At 46.3% G+C, this 21,736-nt stretch overlaps 1 protein-coding gene across 3 annotated transcripts in view; it reads right to left on the bottom strand.

Moving 5' to 3' along the window:
- Positions 1 to 21,736, bottom strand: part of SYNPO (synaptopodin) — a 172,038-nt gene that overhangs the window by 88,509 nt on the left and 61,793 nt on the right. Inside the window, exon 1 of one of the 3 annotated variants that reach the window (XM_069199558.1) lies at positions 13,596 to 14,262. The exons of the other annotated variants lie outside the window; for them this stretch is intronic. Coding sequence (XP_069055659.1) covers positions 13,596 to 13,647 — 52 coding nt within the window. The 5' untranslated portion in view covers positions 13,648 to 14,262. Of the gene's footprint in view, positions 1 to 13,595; positions 14,263 to 21,736 lie in introns of those variants that run through there. 3 annotated transcript variants of the gene reach the window in all.

The raw sequence follows: 21,736 nt of genomic DNA, 5'->3' as shown, positions 1-21,736 counted from the left end.
GGTTGAAAATTGAGTAATCATACTAATTGTTTTAATTAGATCCATTCAATGACACTTTGATTTTTGGAATATATGGGTAGTAAGAAGTAGTCCACAATGTGAATATAAATTGCACAATTGATAACATAAGTAAAAGTGGAAAATAACAAGTATGTAAGGATGTGTGTAATTGAGGTTTACAAACATGCATTGAGAGTGGTGAGCAATTAAAACTTTGGCTCTAAATATGTGTTGGGCTTTCTCACCCAGGACATAAGCAAAACACATCTACTCATAAAGTGCTAATGTTTTCAATAGGTAGTAGTTGCCAAAGTTTCGACATCTCTCACTGACTTTGTTCCTGGCCTTCTTCAGGATAAATAAATGTACCAATCTGCATGAAGCACATGGGGATTCTGGGTTAAAAAAATGCACTGTGGAGCATCTTATAATGGGGGTACATCTAGAATGTGAATGTGGGGGTGCCACACCTCCCCTGAATGTGATGTAATGTAATGCCTTTGTGCTTATATGGGGGAATGATTCGAGTTCTGGGAAGATTGCACAGTCTTCCATTAAGGCCATCCGAAGAGCTACTGCAAAAGGATGACTGGAAAAGGAATGACAGACTAACAAACAATTCAATCACCTTAGAATGAGAAGGAGAATGTACAGATACTTGTCTAGACTGAGACTGTGTGTTGTACCTCATCTCATACCCCTTTCATCCCACCCATACAACTCCCTATGTATTCATATTTTTGTATTCATTTATCTATTTTCTTAATTATTTATAGCTTTTGCATCTGAAATGGTTTCAAAACTACAATGACAGCCTTGGAGCAACAGATCTTATATTGTATCAGGATAGTGCACAGGGGTGTGGCTGTTAATTGGATTAATGAGCCAGGAGCTGCAGAGAAGACGTTATTTGTGAGAGTGTGTTACAACAACAACAATCTCCATATTCTTGGATTTAGTGTGTCTGGTTTGAGTGTTTTCTTACCATTGGTCACAGCCAGCATGGAAAGCCTTCCATAATGAGAAGGTGCAGCCTTTGGGCTTCTGGAAGGAACTCAAGGTGGCTTCTAACCTGGAGGAGACTGGGAATATTCTTGTGGAAGAGAACAAAAAGCCTGAACGATTGGACTCCCTGGAAAGTGATGCAGTGGTTGTGCTGAGATCAAAGCAGCCAGGAGGGTGAATATTGGATATGACTGGTCCACGTAGGGGTAGGGAGGTCATAGCCCTGGAAGGACCAGTAGATCAGAAACTTGTATAAGAATCGGCGATGGTTTGACAACAAGCATGCTCGTGTTGGGGCTCAGATGTCAGGGTGCAGCTTGTCATGCTAACAGAGATAGTGTGGCCGAGCTGAGCACCCTTACAGCAGTGGGATGTATTATATTAAAAGACAGAAGAGGAAGCTGCAACAGTAGATGAACATTAGCATAATTAGTGTTTGGTGAAATGACTGGGTGTAGATTTTCTAGATGCGATAGCAGTTTAATGGTTGTATGCACAGTTGATTGGGTCTCCTAAATCATTGAGGATTATAGAATGGAGTGGAAAGTAAAGGCACAGAGGAATGATATGGTCCATGTGATGTGAGAGATTGAAACAAATATGATTTTAGATTTTACAAGATGAGGCATCAGGCAGTGCATGGCCATCCAATGCAGGCCAGAATACGACAGCTGGTAATTCTGCCTCATTCATTTGTATACTTTTCATTTCATGCCTCATGCCACTTGTATCATTCCTGTCATATATTCCTTGTTCCCTGCTCATCTCACCCCCCTTGTACTCCTCTGCATGCCAAGCCGGTTATAGCTTGCCCTTCTCAAGATCCCCATAACATGCTTATTGCACATCTCTTATACTCTCTGGTCCTCATCTCATGCCATTTGTATGAACTCCATCTCGTGCCTCTTACACCCTGCCCATCTCATGTCCGTTGTACCCTCTCTTCCCATCTTATACGCCTTGTATCCTCAGGTCCTCATCTCATGCCCCTTGTACTTTCTCTTACCCATTGCATTAGTTTGTACCTTCCATTCCCCATCTCATGCCCCTTGTACCCACTCTTCACCATCTCATGTCTCTTTCACCCTCTCTTCTCCACCTCATGTCTTTGAACCCTCTCTTTCCTATCTCATGCCCCTTACCCACTCTTCCCCACATCATGTCTCTTGCACCCTCTCGCCCCCATCTCATGTATTATGTACGCTATCTTCTCCATCCTATGACCCTAGCATACTCTCTTCCCCATCCCTTGTTCCTTGTACCCTCTCTACTGCATGCCTCTTGGAGACCTCTCAGCCCCTACTCATGCCCCTTCTGAGAGCCTATCAGTGTGCGCCACCTGCTCTTCTGATGCATGTTTGTGGTCTGTAAGAGATCACCAAGGCACAGGGAGGTGGCCTGGAAGTAGATCTTTCACCTTCTCCCACTTCCACAACCTCATCTATTGAATGCGAGGTGTAATTAAACTGTGGCTGCCTTCAATAAGGTCTGGTTGGAAGCTAATGTTGTGGTCACTGCCTGCATAAAACATGCTACAGGAAGAGGTCCAGCTCTTTGATGGCTTATTTTTATTTAAAAACAAACTTGCCTAGAATTCATCAATACTTCAGAACGTCCAGTAAGTTAACCCTTTCCTGCCCTACGGCTGTACATATATGCCCAAAGGGGGACTGAATGGATTAAAATAGTGCTCTGTCTGCTCTGTACTTTCAGAACTTCTAACCGGGCCCATCATTCAGTGAGCCTAGATGCATTCCCGAGTTGGAATAGAGAGGTTTGGGAATATGGCATGCTGAGGGAGATGTGTTAGGAAGATGGCATGTCCTATGTGTTTTCCCCTCCATTTGGTTGTTATTCTCATGTCTTACTGGAATGTAGCAGTAGAACCCCCACCCCCTCTGCAAGCCACCTACCCCTTTATGATTTTATAAAACATGGGGCAGATTTACTTACAATTCTGGCAGTGTAGTGACACAAGGCAAGCTGCTGTGTTGCATTGAATGAATGCGAGAGAGCTGGAGAGCACCATATCTACTACGATATGGTTCTGTTCTGCTCTCTCGCTGCATCCCACACACTTGAGAATGGTTAGCACCAACGCTGGCACCCTTACACTAAGGTGGAAAAGTGTCTGTGTTACAGGCAGGATTGTTTTTGTGCAGGAAGGGATAGCTTAGTGCCCACAAACAAACCTCAGAGGTGTATCGCTCTTTCTATGTGTGCTGCAGCAGCAGACATGGAAAAAGGAAATAACGAGGTGTCATTTCTCCTTGTTGCACTTCGCTTAGGAAGGTGTAGCGTTTTGACACATTCTGAGGTTTACTAGCTTTAGTAAATCTGGGAACGCACCAAAATCCATGGGGGGATGTATAGGAAAACCCAAAATCCACCCATGGAGCCCCTTTCCAACCCAAGCTAACTCAAGGCACCGCTGTGCACTGTGTTGCGTGACCTCGTATTTATGAAATCACTCAAAGGGGCTTTGTAGTACTTAGTAAATACCAAAAATGATTTTGCAACGTGCCTGTGCCACAAAAGTGATGCAACCCTGCTGCAAAACCATAGTAAATCTACTCCTGTGTCAATTAGTAAGCTACAAAGTAGCACCTATGTGGCCTGCAGCCTCCATGCTGAGCTCTTTTATTGGAAATATGTGACTGTAATTTGGGCAAGTTGGCAAGGGCCGCTGCAGGCTGTAGCTATGATTAGGGTTGGATTAGGAAGGCAGGCATTCAGCCGGTGGCCAAGGTCCAATGCCTGAGGCCTGATGTGGACCGTTTTTTTTAACAATGTTTCGGCCTGATCTGCTGCTCCTCTAAACTTGAGAGGCTGCACCGGCCCCTCCCCAACCTAGCACAGACTGTCAGCCGGTCCAATGTCACATACAGAATGACAATGAGGCAGCCCAAGGAGACACAGCGTGTTGTGGTGCCCCTCCTCCCATCTCGGCCTTGAGGTATGACAGGGATGCTTTCTCATGTGAGAGGATGCTTCTGAGTGGCATAGCTCACACTCCCCTTATAAGGGGACGTGGTGGGGGATATAAGCAGAGTTTGGCTTTTGTCCCCACGGTGGATGGCAACACTCCTATCCCTGTCCTTGCTGCACTGCCAGTCTTCATCAAAAACCCAAAATTAAGCCAGAAAGCAAATTTTTGCCTTACCTGTCTTGCAGATTTGCCCCTTAGTGAGGAAGCTTTGTCACCAGATGCACTCGGAAACATGTTTGATGGGCTTTAAAAGGAGGGCTCCACAGAAAGTAGTACTATTTGACAGAGAGCGCGAATCTTTGATCATGTACTTCTTTCTTGAAAAAGGAACAATAAATTACAATATCCATAATTCTTTCTGTTACTAAAAGGAAGAAAATCACGGATATTGTCACATCTTTATTGCTCCATGTACAAATACAATCCATACAAATTTAAGGCAGTCGCTGGCTATTTACATTTTCATTATCTTTTTCTATCAAATTGAATTTAGTACATGGCATATCTATTAAAATATTTTTAAAAAGTAAAATACTATCCCAGGCATCAGTCCCATTCACACAAACCTACCGAGTAGGTGCCTGCAAGAGCAGAAAAACTCAAGAAATTTCTATTTTACCCTGTTTTACCCTCTCCTCTCCAGACACTTTTTTAACAGATATAAACTTTGTACACAGAGTTTTGACTCATCATTTGTTGCTTCATCTGAATGCACATATATTAGGACCCAGTAGAGATATGAGAGGTCCCTTGGCTAATAGAGATTCATGGACCTGAAAGTGAGCCTCAGGAGACAAGTGAGCGACAGTCAGTGGAATAATGGGGCTTTCAGTGCAGTTACGGGCCATACAAGCTATTCAAGGCTTTCTTTACCATAAAGTTTTCCTGAAATTATCTCCCTCACGCTAAAAAAAAGCGTTTTTTTTCACAAACATTTGCAATTTGCAAATGAAGGCCACTTTTTTTGTGGTTACACAGACCTATTTTTGGTCCTAAACCGACCCTGCTAATCATAGTTATATTTTGTACCAGAGCACACAGGTGTGGAGATGGGGTGCAGGGGTACCTTAGAGCCGACATCACTCTTCTTTCCTATGGAGCCTTACGCAGATCAGTCCCAGATGACCCCATCACGAACTTGAGAAAGGTACGACTCTCCCCCAGTGCACATTCACCTGTAAGCATCAGAGCTGCAAGGCTACTGGGTTCAGGACCTAATACCTCATTTGAGGTGCTCCTAACTTCCTCCCGCCATCCTGTCTGTGGAAGGGTAAGGAAGCCTTCTCGTTGGCATTACCAAAGCACTGGCATCGCTCCCTTTCACCCCTGGGCAAGACATGACATTGCACAGCACTTGCACCCTTTTATTGCAGTATACACACAAGGCAACAGAGGAGCTTTGTCTCAGACACAGGCCCTTTTTTCTCATTCGAAAATTGGAACAAATTGAAATTTCTTCGTGGTGGTGTTTAGATGGTTATAGAACAAGGAAGGACTGCATCAGTGTTAACATGTTTTTGCTGTTGCACTTCCTGGATCTGGTATTTGTATCGTTCCCTAGGTGGGAAAATCCACTCAGTGACCGATTCACACAAAGTCAATTAGTTTCTGGAACTAAATGCAGTTTCACGCAGATGACGCATTCTCGCGGCAACGTGAATAGTCATAGTGTGAAATTCACCATAACGACGTACACTTATAAATAAATATATAAAGAAGGTGGCGTGAAGACTGGCACATAACAGAGCACACCGCCCTTCAAAAAAATCAAATAAACGTACACGATTGAGTGCCCGTCAGCTGCCGTTACATCACTGCCCTGGCATTCTCGCCGTCCTGGTGTCTATGCCACTGAGGATTAGGGTTTAGAACAACAGGGGGCGTGTCTGCACGAACACGAGCCCGGTCCATTTCAAGAGACCTTTCAAGCAGACGTTTGGCACCTGAGAGGGAATGCCAGGAATGGAAGCCGGCACCTGGCAGGTGTGTCTGACCCTGGCAGACTGACACCCTCGTCCCCTGCCCTGGCCTGACTGCTCTGTCGTCTCGCCAGCTCCAGTGTGCTCGCCACCTAGGAGTCTGTCAGTGTCTTAGCAAGAGTGGCTGGGCCCTTCCTTATTAAAGCTAGGGAAACGCCCCTGGCCCTGCCTCTGTTGTGTAAGAAAGCAAAAACATAACTGGCCTGCAGTGGTACCCACAATTCACCGGCTACAATTCACCACACAAAAACAGTCAATCAATCAGGATTGGTACTGCATGCTAAGCACCCATGAGGGTATCTAAGCGCTAGGTCCAGGTAGCTCAGGGGCTTCAGTCGAAGAGCCAGGTCTTAAGTCCCTTTCTCAATTTTTGGAGGGAGAGAGAGGTCATCAGGTGAATGGTGAGGCTGTTCCAGGATTTTGCAGTGAGGTAGGAGAAGGAACGAGCTCCACTGCTGCTGCAGCAGATGTGGGAGTGTGAGCGAGGGAGAGGGATGCGGAGCACAGAAGTCTCGAGGATCTGTGGAAGCTCAGGTGTTGGTTGAGGTACGCTGGTCCTTGGTTGTGAAGGGCTCTGAAGACGTGGGTCAGGCTCTTGAATTGGCATCTCTTGTGTGCACGGAGCAAGTGGAGTTTCTTCAGGGGGGGTGATGTGGGTCCATCTGGGGAGATCGAAAATGTGTCTTGCTGCTTGGTTCTGGATGGTCTGAAGTCTCTTCAAGAGGTTTGATGTGTGTCTGGCGTAAAGAATGTCACCATAGTCCAGGAGGCTGGTGATGAGGCCTTGAGTGACAGTATGTCTGGTGGAGCCATTTGAAGATCTTACAAAGCATGCAAGGGGTCAGGAAGCAGGCAGAGGAGAGTGCTTTGATCTGGTTCTTCATGGTTGTGTTTGCTGTCCAGGATGATGTCGAGGCTCTGGGCGTGGTCTGTGGGGGTGGGAGGGGTCCCAGGTCGGCAGCCCACCAGGTGTTGTCACACAGCAGGGTGGTGCCCCCAAAGATCAGAACTTCCATCTTGTCTGTGTTGAGCCTGAGGCAGTTGTCTTGCATCCAGTTGGTGATGTTGGTCATGCAGAGGTGGAAGTTGGCCTTCGTGGTGGGAAGGTTTTCGAAAAGTGAGAGGATGAGCTGGGTGTCGTTCACATAGAATATGCTGTTCAGTCCATGGTTTCTGACGATGCTGGCCAGGAGTATCATGTAGGTGTTGAAAAGGGTGTTGGGCTGAGGGAAAAGCATTGAAGGATTCGACAGGCAATGTTCTTGGGCTACAAGGTAAAGGGAGGGAGGTGAACTCTCTTTAAGTTCTTCCGTAGAGGAAGGATGCAATCCATTTGAGAGTGTTGTGTTGGATGCCGATCTGAAGGAGCCTCTTGATCAGGGTGTCATGGGAGAGTTTTGAAAGCCACTGAGAGGTTGAGGAGGATCAAGGTGGCCGAGCCTTCTCTCTCCAGGAGGGTTCTGATGTCATCTGTGGCAGAGACAAGGTTAGTTTCAGTGCTGTGGCTGGAGCAGAATCCAGAATGGGATACATCCCAAAGGTCACTGTTCTCTAGGTATTCCGTGAATTGCTAGTTGATAGCCTTTTCGAGATCTTTGGCAGGAAAGGGAAGGAGGGAGATCAGTCGGTAGTTTTTGAGCTCATTGGGGACGGCGGAAGGCTTCTTGTAAAGGGATTTGACCTCAGCATGCTTCCAGTCATCCGGAAAGGTTGCTTAGGTGATGGACATGTTGAAGATGTCAGTGAGCTTGCTGCTGATGGTGCTGTTGCCGAGGTTGAACATGTGGTGTGGTAAGATGTCTGTGGGAGATCCAGAGTGGATGGAATGAATGATGTTGGTGATGTTATGCATGGTGAGCTGGTTCCAGACAGTGATCTTGTTGTTGGCGGGGCTATCTGTGAGGTCTAGGGGGCTGCGGGTGTCAATGGGTTGGGGTTCGAAGCTGCAGCATCCATTAATTAGGACCTAGGAGAGGTGCTGGAGAGGTGGGCGATAGGCGGCGGGGGCAGGTGGCAGGAACCCAGGAACGGCGCAGGGTGAGCGGTGAGGCTTGCGGACCGGAGGACAACAAAGCCCAAAAACTGCAGCCAACAAAAAAAAACAAATCTAAAATTCAAACAGCTTCAAACAAAGCAAGCTGAATTAGGCTGATCAGCGAGGGCAGAAGCAGCCCCGCAGCGGTAACATGGCGGGATTCACAATGGTGGAAGGAGGCACTGCAAGCAGTAAAGGGAGCTGATGAGGACCTAATGTCCTACTTGTCCTGCTTTCTACGCTGTGTCAGTAAGGTATTCACAAACTAATATTTAAATCATCAGTGCTAAATCACAGTCTTCAATTCACCACACGAAAACAATAAGTAACCTAATTATATTCACACCTGACCACCCAACACCATGTTGTATAGAATGTGCTAGTAAAAACTCCAAATTCTAATGACCTCAGTGAGGATTATTGGTATACCAAATCTCCAACAATTGTGCCTGACTTTCCAAAGCACGATAACACCTCAAGACAGAGGTGTGGATAAGCATGATAGCGCCCCTAGACGGAGGTGTGGATATGATTAGATTTCACATTGTTTTCGTGAAGTGAATCACAGTTGGTGATTTAGCAGACATCATCAAAAATGACATGCAGGGTAACACAGTAGACCAGTGCTCTTAACACAAAACACAAGTTGGCTGTTCGTGCACTGTTATCTCATGAGCTATGAATTACAAGATTAATGCTGTCTAAAGATCACATGGAGTTTGAGATTTTGTCAATGATTTACTTTAACTTGATTATTATGGTTCTATTGCAACGTGATCTGATGTAAAAAAAAGAATAAATGTAACTTCAGGTCATAAAGAATTACCTTGTTGATTGTGTTGAACATATCACTCACCTCATCTTAATAATTGTGTTATAAATATTTCAGGCCAGAAAGGAAACTGCTCTAATGAGGACTAAATGTTCGGTTATCCTCAAAACAGCTGCTTAAAAACTCCCCATGGCTGGGGGTCTGGAGAAAGAATCTAGTGAAAGTCAGGTTAGGAATCTGCATGAGTTGGTTCGAGCTCTAGAACAAACTCTGCAGATTGGCCCTTCTGCCACCCACACGTGACATCTTCCAGACTCCATGCTATGGCACATCGCAGGAGCTGCAGTCTGAGAGCTTCTTAGTGTAATCCACAATTACCAGTATACACTCCTTACGACGAGCACTGGGAAGCTGGAGAGGGTTGACTGAATTCATCCCTCACTAAACAAGCAATTGCAATGCAATGGGTCTCACGTTTGCTTGAGTTAGAGCTATTAGCGTTGTAAATTCCTAACTGGGCCTTTCTTGCCACATAAATTGAAAATAAAAAGTAAAACAGCTGACATAAGCGAGCTGATTCAAATTGTGATGGCTGCCATGAGCAACAGCGAGAAGGAGAGACACAAAAGGAAAAAGAAGTTCGCTCACAGTCAAACGTATAGGCAAACATGCAATTATCCATGTAACAGGTTTGATTGCAAAGGCGGTAACAAAACTGCCCAAAGGAAGGACAAATGCAAGGCACTTACCAATGCTAACAAAGGATTTTTGAATGGCAAGCCTATGAACCAGTCATTAGTGATGGACGTGCGGTGGGCGTGGTTAAAAGCCCACAGATAGACTGCAACAGAGCGCTTTCTCGCTCAACCTAAAAACAGAGCAACCATCAACAGGACACTTGGGGGGTTATTCTAACTTTGGAGGAGGTGTTAATCCGTCCCAAAAGTGACGGAAAAGTGACGGATTTACCACCAGCCGTATTACGAGTCCATTATATCCTATGGAACTCGTAATACGGCTGGTGGTATATCCGTCACTTTACCATCACTTTTGGGACGGATTAACACTCCTCCAAAGTTAGAATAACCCCCTTGGTCTTTCTTCCTGACTTGTCCAATAGCTGGAATAACCTCACTTCCTGGCAGTAGACCTGCTTATATACTCTAAGGCTGGGACAGTAAAATGGCTGCAAGAGCCCATATGTTTTTAGGATCCTGGTATCCTACTTTTTGTCACTGGCAGTGGGTCATCTTATGCATCGCTGGGGTTCAACTAATGTTCAAACTGATCTTTCTTCTGAAGGTCCAGTAGGAAGCAAACAGATGTTCTCCCCTTCCCACTGGTACAGTAAGAAGACAAAAGGTTCATGAGTTTGCTGCTGTGCTGTCACCAGGAGCATCTCCAAAATATGACCATTACTTCTCCGCCTGTAAACAGATCCCCTTCCCAAATACCCTACTGAAAGGCCCATGAATATGAACTGCTCAAAGGTGACCAGCTGTTCCAATCCTGTGGATCAAATAAACAGAAGGCCTCTTTTGTTAACATATGTTAAATGTATTTATTTGAGGGAAGTACATATTGTTGAGGGTACTGTGCTAAAGTCCACTATGTGAACACATAAAATGACACAGGACTACCACTGGGGGTGAAATTGTAGCACAGGAGTGAAGGACTTTTAAGGCGCTAGGATTATGTTGTCTCATTGACCAATTCTACTCGGCAGCTTACATATCCTCTGCTACACCAGCCTGGTCCACTCCCCTCACCCCTAGTTCTCATATTTCAGTAGCTGAATGGATGGTGTCTGTGGTCAGTTCTAGAAGTTTACCTCTGTACTGCATGTGCCAGGGATATAGGCCAATCTATGGACAGAAGGGTACCAGCACACGTGCAGTTTCAAAAGTATTAACTAAGTTAGTAATATCTTCAGCATGCATGAAAGGTTATTCAGTGACATAAATTTCGTCTCCTGCACCAGCCTGGTCCATTCCTCTCGTCCCTAGTTCTCATTATTTCTGTAGTTGGCCTTTGTAGTGAGCCTGTGTATATGCTGTGTCTTTATTTCTGGCCTGCTCCTACTCTGAAAGCATCTCCTCACCAGATGTTAATAGTATGGTGCAGTCTCTGAGAGTGCATCTGCTCCTGTTCGTTGACCAGCAAGGCAAGGCCCGTCCTCTTCTTTTCAGGGCTCTAGTGCTTCGCATTGTTGGAGATGGTCAGAATGGTGGGTGCAAGGGCTGCAGTTCCCTGGCTAGGCCAGTGGCACGAAGGGTGCCATACTGGCACCACCCTCTGCTGGAGCATACTCACATGCATCATTGTGAAAGAATGGAGTTAGCCAAAGAGATAAAGTGGGGCCTGTTATAGACCTGAAACAAAGGGACGATGCATGGACCATTTTAGCCAAATGTAAAGGAAGCCATAAGCCACTGGGTAGAGAGCAGAATTGTATGGCACAACCGGTGATGGTGGGTCTTGGTAGCCCTTCTTATTTGTGACCAAAGCCAAAGTTTGCTATGGAAAGGTCTTATCAGCAATGGCTGTGTTCCAGCTAAGTGGCAGATGGTTGATTGAAAGGTCGATTAAAGTGCCAATATGTGTTTGTCCTGAGGAATACCACCTGGGTTCAGGTGAACCTGTCTTCATCCAGTGTCCACTGTCTGGACCAGGGTATGGATCACAGTGGTCCCCTCTCAAGGACAGCCCTGGGTATCACAGGTAGCCAGAGATCTACTACATCTAGGATGGAGAGTGGTGCTTCTCTAGTCTTCCCTATCCAGACTTTTAAGGCGGCATATGTTCAGGGCTAGTCTACACCAGTACCCCTCCAGGTTCCACCAACAGCAGAATGTGAGTGCATCTGATGTGTGCTGGTGCAAGTATTGCAATAAGGTCCCTGGAGTAAAATCCTACCTGTGTGTCTTCTCGTGCTTCTTCACTTCCTGTCCCGCTCTTCCTTGTTTCATGGGTACACACTTTTTGTTGGGCTTCTTAAGTACTCAGTGGTGTTCTGAGACAAGTGAATGTCACTGGTAATAAAGCGTGCTTGCACCCCCCCTCTGAGGGGCAAGCCCCTTCTCCAGTATCACTGGTGGCTCTGTTGACAGCAGCTGACAGCTTCGAGATATGATGCTAACACAGCTGACACAAGACTCGCCTTAACCTGTAAGGAAGCCACGGACTACGGCTCCACTTGTCCCAGACCATTATGTTCAGTAAACCCAGTCTACTTAAAATACTAATAAAGAGATGTTTTGAACACGACTCTGATAACATTCCCTTAAAAGTAGAGAAAGCCTTTAACAATTTAAAAAGCCACCCGGGCAAAACAGGCTTAGAGGTTGGCACTGGTTACCTAAAGGGGATGGAGCAAAGTTTTGCATAACTTGAATGTGGGCTCCTGGCTGACCTTTTGCAGTACAGAATCTACGCCTACACAGTGTGACTTTACATAAGTTGAATTTAAACGAACCTTTACTGCGAGCACTTCCTCTTTCTCCAGGCAAAGCACTTCAATTTGTATCTGAAAGGGCTGCATGGTCTGCTGAATGAAGAGACCAATCACCGCAGAGGTAACTAAGGAGGCATCATTTCTGCACTTCATTTCTCTTGGATCCCAAGGGTCTGCACTGCAGAAACTATAGACAAATGTGTTTTTAAGTCTTCTAGGGCACAGTTGGACACCTGTAATTGTTTGTAAATGGTATTTATATAGCACGTATTACCCCTAACGAGGCGTTGAAGTGCTTTTAGAGGTGAATTAACTTGGGGAGTCAATGTTAATAAACTTCAAACCAGTATTCCCCATAAAGTGAAACCTGGAGAAGCAAATTGACTTACGCATCAAACGAATTCATCTCAGACCCTTCCCTCCGCACAGTATCCCTCACAGGGCCAAAAACACAAAACCGTAGGCCATACAGTCTGGTTCGCCATTGAGAACCGCTGTGACAACGTGAGCGCGCTGCGGGTCTGCGCGTGGGTATTCGTGGACTCGGGATGACAACCTGAGGGGGGTTAGGGAGCCCCTCGTGTAGGCATCAGGGGACATGACGTTCGCATGTGGGCACTTGGGGTGACCTCTGGGGGTCGCATGTATATGGATGGGCTCGTGGTGCAGCTGAGGGGCGTCATCGTGTGGTACATGCAATCAGTGTGAGAAGGAGAATCTGGGCCATGCATTCAGGCGTGAGTGGCAGTTTACATGGTACATGTGGCAGTGGGAAGTGGGCAAAGGGAAGATGGACATGTGATTGCACATATGGCCGGTAAGAGGACATAGTTGTATCTCCAAGGGGAGTGTACACGTGGCCCTTGGCCACCGGTTATGTGCCTGCGGGCACTTGGGGTATGTGGCTGGAATACCAGCCTCCTCTCTGACACAGACCCTGTCCAGTCCCGTGGCAAACTTTCCCAAAGGGTTTCGCATTCCACTCAGCGCCAAAAGACTGCACAGCAGGAGACAGCGCTATAAAAATGCGGCTAATCACTTGATGGATCACATTATGGGACACTCCAAGAGTCGGTCCAACCCCATCCCGCTGAACTACTGGGCGAGCAAGCTGTGACCGCTGACAATATGGGGGAGTGGTGAATAAGGTCGTATTCCCAGTTCCCCTCATTGCAAAGTTGGCGCTACCAAAAAGACATAACTTACGCTGGAGGTTCATTAAACACGCGTTTGACACCGAGATGCTAACTTTCGGGGGCAAGGGAGCCAAAAGTACGCCCCTTCCTCAGGCCATGTGGCCAGACTTCCCTCCCACCTCCCCTCCGCCACAGCTTCCCAAAGTTGCCCAAAGAGCCCCTTACCGTCCCCATGCAGGCAGGCCAGGCTCCCTCCTCCGCTCCGTCCGGGCTGCATCCAGCCTCTGGGGTGGAGCAGCGCTGGGCTGCTCTCCTACTCCCTCCCAAACTGCTGCCCGGGTGAGGGGGGGGGGCGGGCAGAGGATCAGGTATCCCGATTCCCAGCAACTGGTGGTGTCCGTCAAACTCCTGATGTGTCCGGGTCAGGCTGGCAGCGTCTCCTGACTCAGCCGAGTTCACCGTCCCTGACTCAGCTGACTGGCTCCCTGTCCCTGCGTCCTATCGCTGGCTCTCTACCCTGGCTCCATGTCCCTACCCGGCCCGCCCCCCTGTACCTGGCATAGCCTGGTTCTCTTCGGCCCCTTCTCGCTGGCTCCCTGTCCCTGGGTCCCTGCCCCAGGCTCAGCCTCGCTCCTTCTCACTGGCACCATGTACCTGTCCACTGTCTCTGCCGCCCTATCAGGGTTCTCCCTGTCCTGGGGCAAACTGGCTCCCTGTCTCGGAGTTTCTGATTTAGGTAGGCTCCCGGGCTCAGCCTGCCCGATGCTCCCGATGCTCCCTGCCCGAAGCTCCCGATGCTCCCCGTCGTGCTGGGAGCGCACACTGAGCCCGGAGCCAGCAGTGCAGCGCCGGGAGCATTCGGTGCTGCTCTCACAGGGTCCTAGTGCCGCCTGCAGGGAGCGCTGAGCCTCACCCCCCGACTGACTGGCTCCTGCCCTAGCGAGAGCCGGAGGGTATCAAAAAGCAGGAGCTATTACGTGAAAGGACTGGGCAGGAGAAACGGGTGTTGTTTTATCCTTTTATCTGAGTGCAAATAATGCAGGGAATAGGAAGCCGAGGTTTACGTGTGCACGTTCAAAATACTGAGCGTACCTAACCAGTGTTCCATAGACCACCAAATTAGAGTGACCAGATTTTGATAAGCAAAAACCGGCACAGGCCAGACATAAAAGTAGGTCTAAAACTTTACTTCTATATTTTTAGCCGTCCTAGTCCTGCACCACCTGAAAAACCCCAGTTACATTACTTCTGTTATTTCTAACTTTAGAGGCCTGTGGAAAGGAAATCATACATTTCCGTTCTGCTTTGCAGGATGACTTGACCTTTGTCCAGAAAACGGGAAATGTATGTACAATTAAGAAAAGCTTCAGGATGCCAGGACAGTTCTCTGAAAACCGGGACTGTCCGGGGTAATCCGGGCCATCAAGTCACCCTATGCCATATACAACACAACAGGTCGATGGAGATACCAGAACCACTCGAAAAGAGCCTCTAGGTTAAGAAATCGCTAAGATTCTCTATCAGTAGAAGGTGCTGTACAAATGCTTCTTGTCACAGCAGATACAGGAACATCACTTTAAAATACTGTGGCTGGGTAAGTTAAGGGGTTGAAGCTCATTTCCTTGGAGAAGTTTTGAGAACCCCATGTCCGGCTGTCCTTGGTGGAGTTGGTTTGACCCTCCCACGTTCACGTTTGGCTGGAGTAGTTCTGAGGTTTACTCAACGGTTTTCAGTTGTGTGGTCACTCATATAGCCCCTAAGCATGGGTCGTAGCTTTGAGCGTTTATTAATATAATCTAGAAGCTCCCAGGAGGTGTGTCTGAGGTGCTGGTTCCTACCCAGAGTGAAGACAAGGGCTTGCGGGTAAGGCCTTCAGACTCTCTCCAAGGGTTGTGAGTCAGCTATTGCAGCTGTCTTGTACAGACAGTGAGCTAAAAAGAATGTCTTAAAGTTGCCACTCGGTGTGTGACTATAACAGTGGAAGTTATCAAAGTTACTTCAAGTTGGACACGAGATGGGTGCAGAGCATTAATTGACTGCTGAATACAGAGAAGTGGCCAGTGATTGTGAGTGATTTCCTCAGTATTATCCATAATGTCATCCATGCTTCTTGACTCAATGTGGTGGTCATTTTGGAGGCACATCAAATATAAAACGTCCTTCCAAGATTTCTGGCTGCTACTAGTTTTACAAGTGCCTACAAAATTGCATCACCAGCATTGGCAAAACCTGTAGCTGTGGCCATTCATCTCAAGAGTAAGGGAACAGAGCATGCAGTGGGCAACAGACAACAGTGACTCCTCTGCAGGCGCTGCAAAACTTGAAAAATAAAATAAACCATGTTTATTATCATTTTATTTTTTACGGGTGTGGGGCAATGGGGAATGACATGCAGGGGAAGTGGTGTGCACTCCGCTCAGTGTGCATTTTGTTTGGCCAGCCGTCTCAGGATGGCTAAACTCACATGCGCACAGAGCTCTCTCTAACCCAAGCTGTGTTTCCACATTGTAGACAGCAGGCAAAGGCTCCCACCCTGCCTGGGAGTGCAATGCCAGGGCGCTCAGGCCAATCCTGATGCTACCCTCATGCTGCCAGCAGCATGAAAGCAGCATCTGGATTGGCTGCAGAGCAGGCTGGGAGCCTGTGCCTTCAGTGGCACCTGAAGACTGGTGTTTTAGTGATGCAGCAGGCACATTTCTTTGTTTTGTCTTTGTTTTGTTTCCCCACCCCTGACCACCCGCCTCCCCCCGCCACCGGGCCCGACACCAGCCTTGACTGGTAACAGAGAGTTAAAGACAGAAATATCAAGGGTGTGTGGGTGTGAGAGAGAGAGAGAGAGAACTACAAGTGATAAATCACATCCGCCAGACAGATAATAGAAATAAATAAATAGTCCTCTGATATCTGCAATAGAAAGTTACATTCAACCACTCGAAGTCAGGGTGAAACCTAAAAGCTCCAGGGGCAAGACAAACACTACAAGCATAGGCAAGGCCCATAAATCAGGCCTTGGCAAGCCTGTGATTTTGTAATTTGTATTTTTTGCAAACATTTGCAACTAGCTTTACAAGTTCAAAAGTAATAAACATTAAAAATGTGCCTGTCTAAATGTGGTACGCATAGTTAAAAACGCGTGAAAAAGACCCATCACAGAATACATTAAAAACCATAAAATGAAAACTGAAATGAAAGAATAGACTGGTTCAATGGCCTCATATTGAAGTGTACTACTTTTTAGTGAAGTGACATGAAGCCCATGTGAAGAGGACAAATCCACATAGTGAAAAAAGCCAATGACTGAAGTGGGCTGACCCGTTGCCCCATGCTGTAAACTGTAATTGGCGGAAGCATAATGTCAATGACAGTAGAACAGACCATAGGATGAAGATACCTGACCAAGAAGCCCCTGTATTTAGGTATATATGTATGTATTTTCGTTATTCTTTTTTCAGAAAACATAAGCTGTCGAACAGGTTAAACTTGTCTCTGGGCTAAACCTCAAAATAAGGATAAAACCATCAAATCACGAGCAGGACATTGAAACAGACAAGAAAGCAATCCAATCATGAGGGAGATGCAGACCCAAGGCGTGACCTAAGTATATGTTAAATTATTGGTTAAAATGCTGTCTGCAACAGACATCTGGAGATGCCTTTAGCGAGAAGGCAAAAAGTGTTGAATGAGGTGGCATGAAGTGGTAGTCTCACTCAAAAAGATTTAACTCGTCACTTTTTTGCTGCTGATTGCTGCAGTCAGGTTTTTTGTTAAAACGACAAATAGTGAAATAATAGTGCCACTGAATGTGCTGTGTTACACCGCAACAACCCTGCTGCATAATAAGGTTTTCAAGTGCCACATAATCCCACAAGCCCCGGATCCTAAGGAAAGCCCTCATTTTACCACCTCACTGCAGACTCTTACTCAGGCCAGAGTAAGGTTGAAATCCCCAACAAGCCCTTAGGTATGGAGGGACACAACAGAAAGGTAGAGATGCAGAGAGTTACTGCAAACTACACAAAGACATTATAACTCTTACTCTGGGATTACAGAGGTCACCAACCCAGCAACACGACTTTAACTTTAGAACGAACATAAAATCTCTCAGTAATGCAATCATATCCATAAACCCTACACACCCACTTATACAAGCATTCTAGTAACACATAGGAAAGAACAGACATAACATATAAACAAGGTCTACCAAGAACACAAGCAGGTGGATAAACTGATACTGCTAACACGGGTTACGTGGAAGATCAAATCACCTGCACTCTACTGTGATATGTCCGCAAATACCAGAGGTGGGCGAGCAACAAAACTAACAGGGAGAGCCAAGACAGAGCCAAGTCAAGGGTGGGCTCTGGCTCTAAACGCCCATGCATGAGCCGAGCCCTGAAAATATTTGGCATGTAAATCATGCAACAAACAGCATATTAAAATTTTATAAGGTGTCCTCAAAATTCAAAAAAAGCTTTTTTCTTTAACACATGAGTGTTTCATCTTAGTACATCAGATTGTATCTCTGCATTGCAAAGTATTTAATTGAAATGATAGGTTTTAATCAGAAACTGAGAAACATTCCTGCCCCCGCCATGCTGGAATGGAATGAAATGCTATTACTGGACTAGGAGGCACGACAATGGTCATATATACCCTATATGTGGCCTAAATTCATATTATGCAGAGTAATATTATAGTTTATGAAATCAATCACAAGAAAAGATTTTGTACAGCACACATCCCAAACTCACTTATTTGAGGGTGCTTGGATCTGTGATAATGAACAAAAAGGAGACTCAGTGGGAAATATTTGCTCAGGGTTACGCTATTTGGTCAAGCAGGGAAGCTGGGGTTGATAGCAGATTTTCCAGTTTCATGCTGTGCAGTTCAGCCACTCGATGGGAGTCTTTTTCTGACATCAAAGGTTAATGCTTTGTTCTTAATTCTTGGAAGAGGAGATTAGAGCGTGAGTGACAGTCATAATCTATATTTTACTTTTGGTGATTTTACGTAGCGCGAACATGTGAGCGCTTTACGACAAAGACCAGCTTACATGCTTTTTTTAATGACACAGGTAGATTTGTCAGATTTACAGAATGTGGAGCTGTGGCCAGGATTCACCCCTTGTTTTCCATGTTACGTGCATAGCTGATAAGTTTCCCAGGCCCATAGTGATGTGCTACTTCAGTACAGATTTTCTCCTTTGAAACCTGGGACTTGTAGTCCTGTTTTATAACGGAAGAAACAAGACTGCAAGTCCCAGAACTCAAAGAAAAATTCTGGACTGGAGCAGCACATCCAACATACACATGGGAAACTTGACAGGGCTGTACACGATTGGCAGCTGTAGCCACTAGACCACGTATCCTCCCCTTAAAGCTTGGCTCGCTTGGGGCTCAAGATTCCATGTTTACCCTGAGCTGAGCCAGAGGCAAGCATCTGGCTCGTGCCTGGCTGAGCTTTCACCTGCTTGCCCACCTCTTCCAAGTACAACCACTAGGTAACATAAATAATAACTTTTGATCTCTAAGTGAGTTCAAATCTCGCCTGGATTGAGTTGTGTCCTCCTTGGTGGTGAGTTCTAGCATCCATAGTTTGAATCCTATAATCCAATAAATTATGTCCTTTCATTTCATGGTTTGAGTTATATACTCCCATTAATAGAAGCCTATAATCCCATGGGTTGAGTCCAAACCTTCATTGGTTTGAGTCCGACAATTCGTTGGTGTTTATCCTAGTCAAAAAATATAACCAGTGTATTCTTTCATCGATGCCCTGGTGATGTACCTCTGAAAATAACCCACGAGAAACATTTACAGGAGGTGGCAAAGCAGCAAACCCCAGTGGGGCTTTCAGGATCATGTGTAAGCCAGTTTGTGTAGAAAGCTCTCATTAATATTCATTATGTGCCTCGTGCTTGAGCCCAACCACTCCAGAAAAGCAGAGTTGTGGATTGGGAGTGGCAGCTACTGAGATCCATTTTAAAAATAATTTGTGGATGGAACAGAATGTGAACAGCGTCAACTCCCATGTTCTTCAAAGTTGATAGAAGAGTGTTGCTGTGTATTAATGACACACTACAATTGAAGGTTCATGGATGCACTCCCACTCTGATGAACGCTATATGATGTAAAGGTGGCCAGGCCACTACAAGCTCAAGCCAGGCCTAGGCCAGATGCCTGTCTCTGGCTGACTTTGGGGTCCTCTTGATCCCTTGAGGCCAGATTGAGCTAAGCTTTCTGGTGGTATCTGCTTGTCAAAGCAAAAGAGATACCCATGAAATGGCTTAGTTGTACAGTGTGAAACCTGGGATAATTCCCGGCTGACCACATTTGGTTATGCTAGGCAATATTTTATTTCACTAATTATCTTTTTTCTTCATTATCACATATGAACACACGAGCTTCAAACACAGGAGCTCAGGACGTGGACCGTGCAAAAATCTATTTTTGTTTGATTTAATAGAACATGACGTTGCTCCATCTATAATAAGAATCTGAGTCACAAACAGGGTATACATGCTTCTGCATTTTAAAGAAATACATTTTTTAGAATTTTTAAGCGAAACTATCATATTTTTACATGATGCTTGTTGAAGGTTGAAACGTTTTCTTGACTCCGCTGGTGAACCACCATTTAGAGCCAAGTCACAGTCTTGGCTCGACTCGGGCTCGGCTCTCCCTGTTGGTGTTAGTTCGCCCTCCTGTAATATGACGTCATTAGTATTTTTGGTGACTGACCCTTCCAAGGTAATCTCTGGGCGGAATAATTGGCGACTGCCTCCTCCCACCCCCTTCTTTGCAGCTGATCCCTGCAGGGGCGGTCCCATCTTCCCTGAAGTGGAAGGTAAAGCTCCCGCCGGGGTTTCACGTGCAGCAGTGACCCCGCCCCCTCCCCCACAATGCAGACTTCCACAGAGTAACATTGATTGTGGAAGAGCGCCCATCTTCCCATTCACCCTCCTGGGGGCTGGACGGAAGCATTTCTAGAAGGAGGAAGAAAGAAAACACATCACAAATGGTCACTTCCGAATCTCAGAGGGTGGCGAGTTCCCCTGCCGTGAAAAACCTCTCACTTTAGGTTTCATCTTCTCCTCCAAACTTTCTTCAGTCAACAAGTGACGGCCTCTTGGGTTGAAAGAAAAAAAATCGAAACGGAGACAACAATTAAGCGCGTTTACAACCTACAGGTCAAATGTACAGAGGAAATATTTTTTTAACAAACCACTCTGTTCTGTTTGCCCCTCGCTGAAAATAAAGAATGCAGTCCCAGGTTTTTTTTTCTCAGAAAAGGCTGAAAGGGCTTAACAGCCTTTTGCTCCTTTCTCGTCCCTGAACATTTAAGTACTTCGCAGGTAGCCAGAGTTTAAGCGTCCTCGACGCAGATTGGGTGACGATTAAGAGGTACTGGAAAGATGTGCTCGAGGGCGTGACTGCACGCGCGTGCGTGTCTGCTCCCTGGGGTGCTGCAGGGCAAGGCTGTGTTTTATACCAGGCACTGTGAGATATATATATTTAATGTACACAGACTCCGCTTGCCGTTTCTCAATACTGGGTTGGGATGCAACAACAATGTTTACGGCTATATATATATATATATATTTTATTTGAAGCACTTACTACGAAGTGAACTAAAAAAGAATAGCCTCTCACTTTGCACGTGCAGGGAGACGGGGGTGGGGGGCAGGAAGGGGAATATTCCGTGCCTTTGGCCACCATCTTCACGCCCAGGCCTGCAGAGGGGGTACCTTTCCGTGTCCCACCAGTCTGCGCAGATACCCGAGTTACCCAGAAGAGGTGGCGCAGGTGGGCCATGCATTAAAACGACATATGCTTTCATTTTTTACTTTCATTCAGCGCAGCAGGTCTGTCGCGGCTCCTGGCCTCTCGGGTCACGGTACCATATGGCTGCTGGCACTGGGGACCACAAGGCCCCTCCCCACCCAGCCCCTCCGTCTGGAACGTTCTGTACTCGTAAACCAATGTGGCTATTTGTTCTATCTTCATGCCCTTGCTGAATCCTTTCCTCTTTCTTATTGTTTCCTTCCATTCTCTGTCCTTATGTCCGGGTCTGTCTGTCTGCCTTTCCGCTTCTCTCTCATTTTATCTTTCTTTCACTCCCCTGTGCTATCTCCCTCGCACACCTCCCAAGGGTTGGGCCAAGACCTTTCAGATTGTTTACTGGATGCAGGTGCACGAGGCTCATGCATTGACTGCTTTCAGTCAGTTGTGGAAGTGAGACCAGCATGTCTAAAGGGGATTGAGGTGAGGTGTCATATATATATAGCTGTAATTCAGAGCTATTCCTCATACCGCTAACATGCTAGTTGTGGAAAACCCGCCCCTTTTAAATGCACCAAAAAAAGT

The sequence above is a fragment of the Pleurodeles waltl genome, chromosome 7 (genome assembly GCF_031143425.1).
Source record: "Pleurodeles waltl isolate 20211129_DDA chromosome 7, aPleWal1.hap1.20221129, whole genome shotgun sequence".
Lineage (NCBI taxonomy): Eukaryota > Metazoa > Chordata > Amphibia > Caudata > Salamandridae > Pleurodeles > Pleurodeles waltl.
The sequence above is the reverse complement of the archived record's forward strand: the minus strand, read 5'-3'. Positions and strand labels throughout refer to the sequence as shown.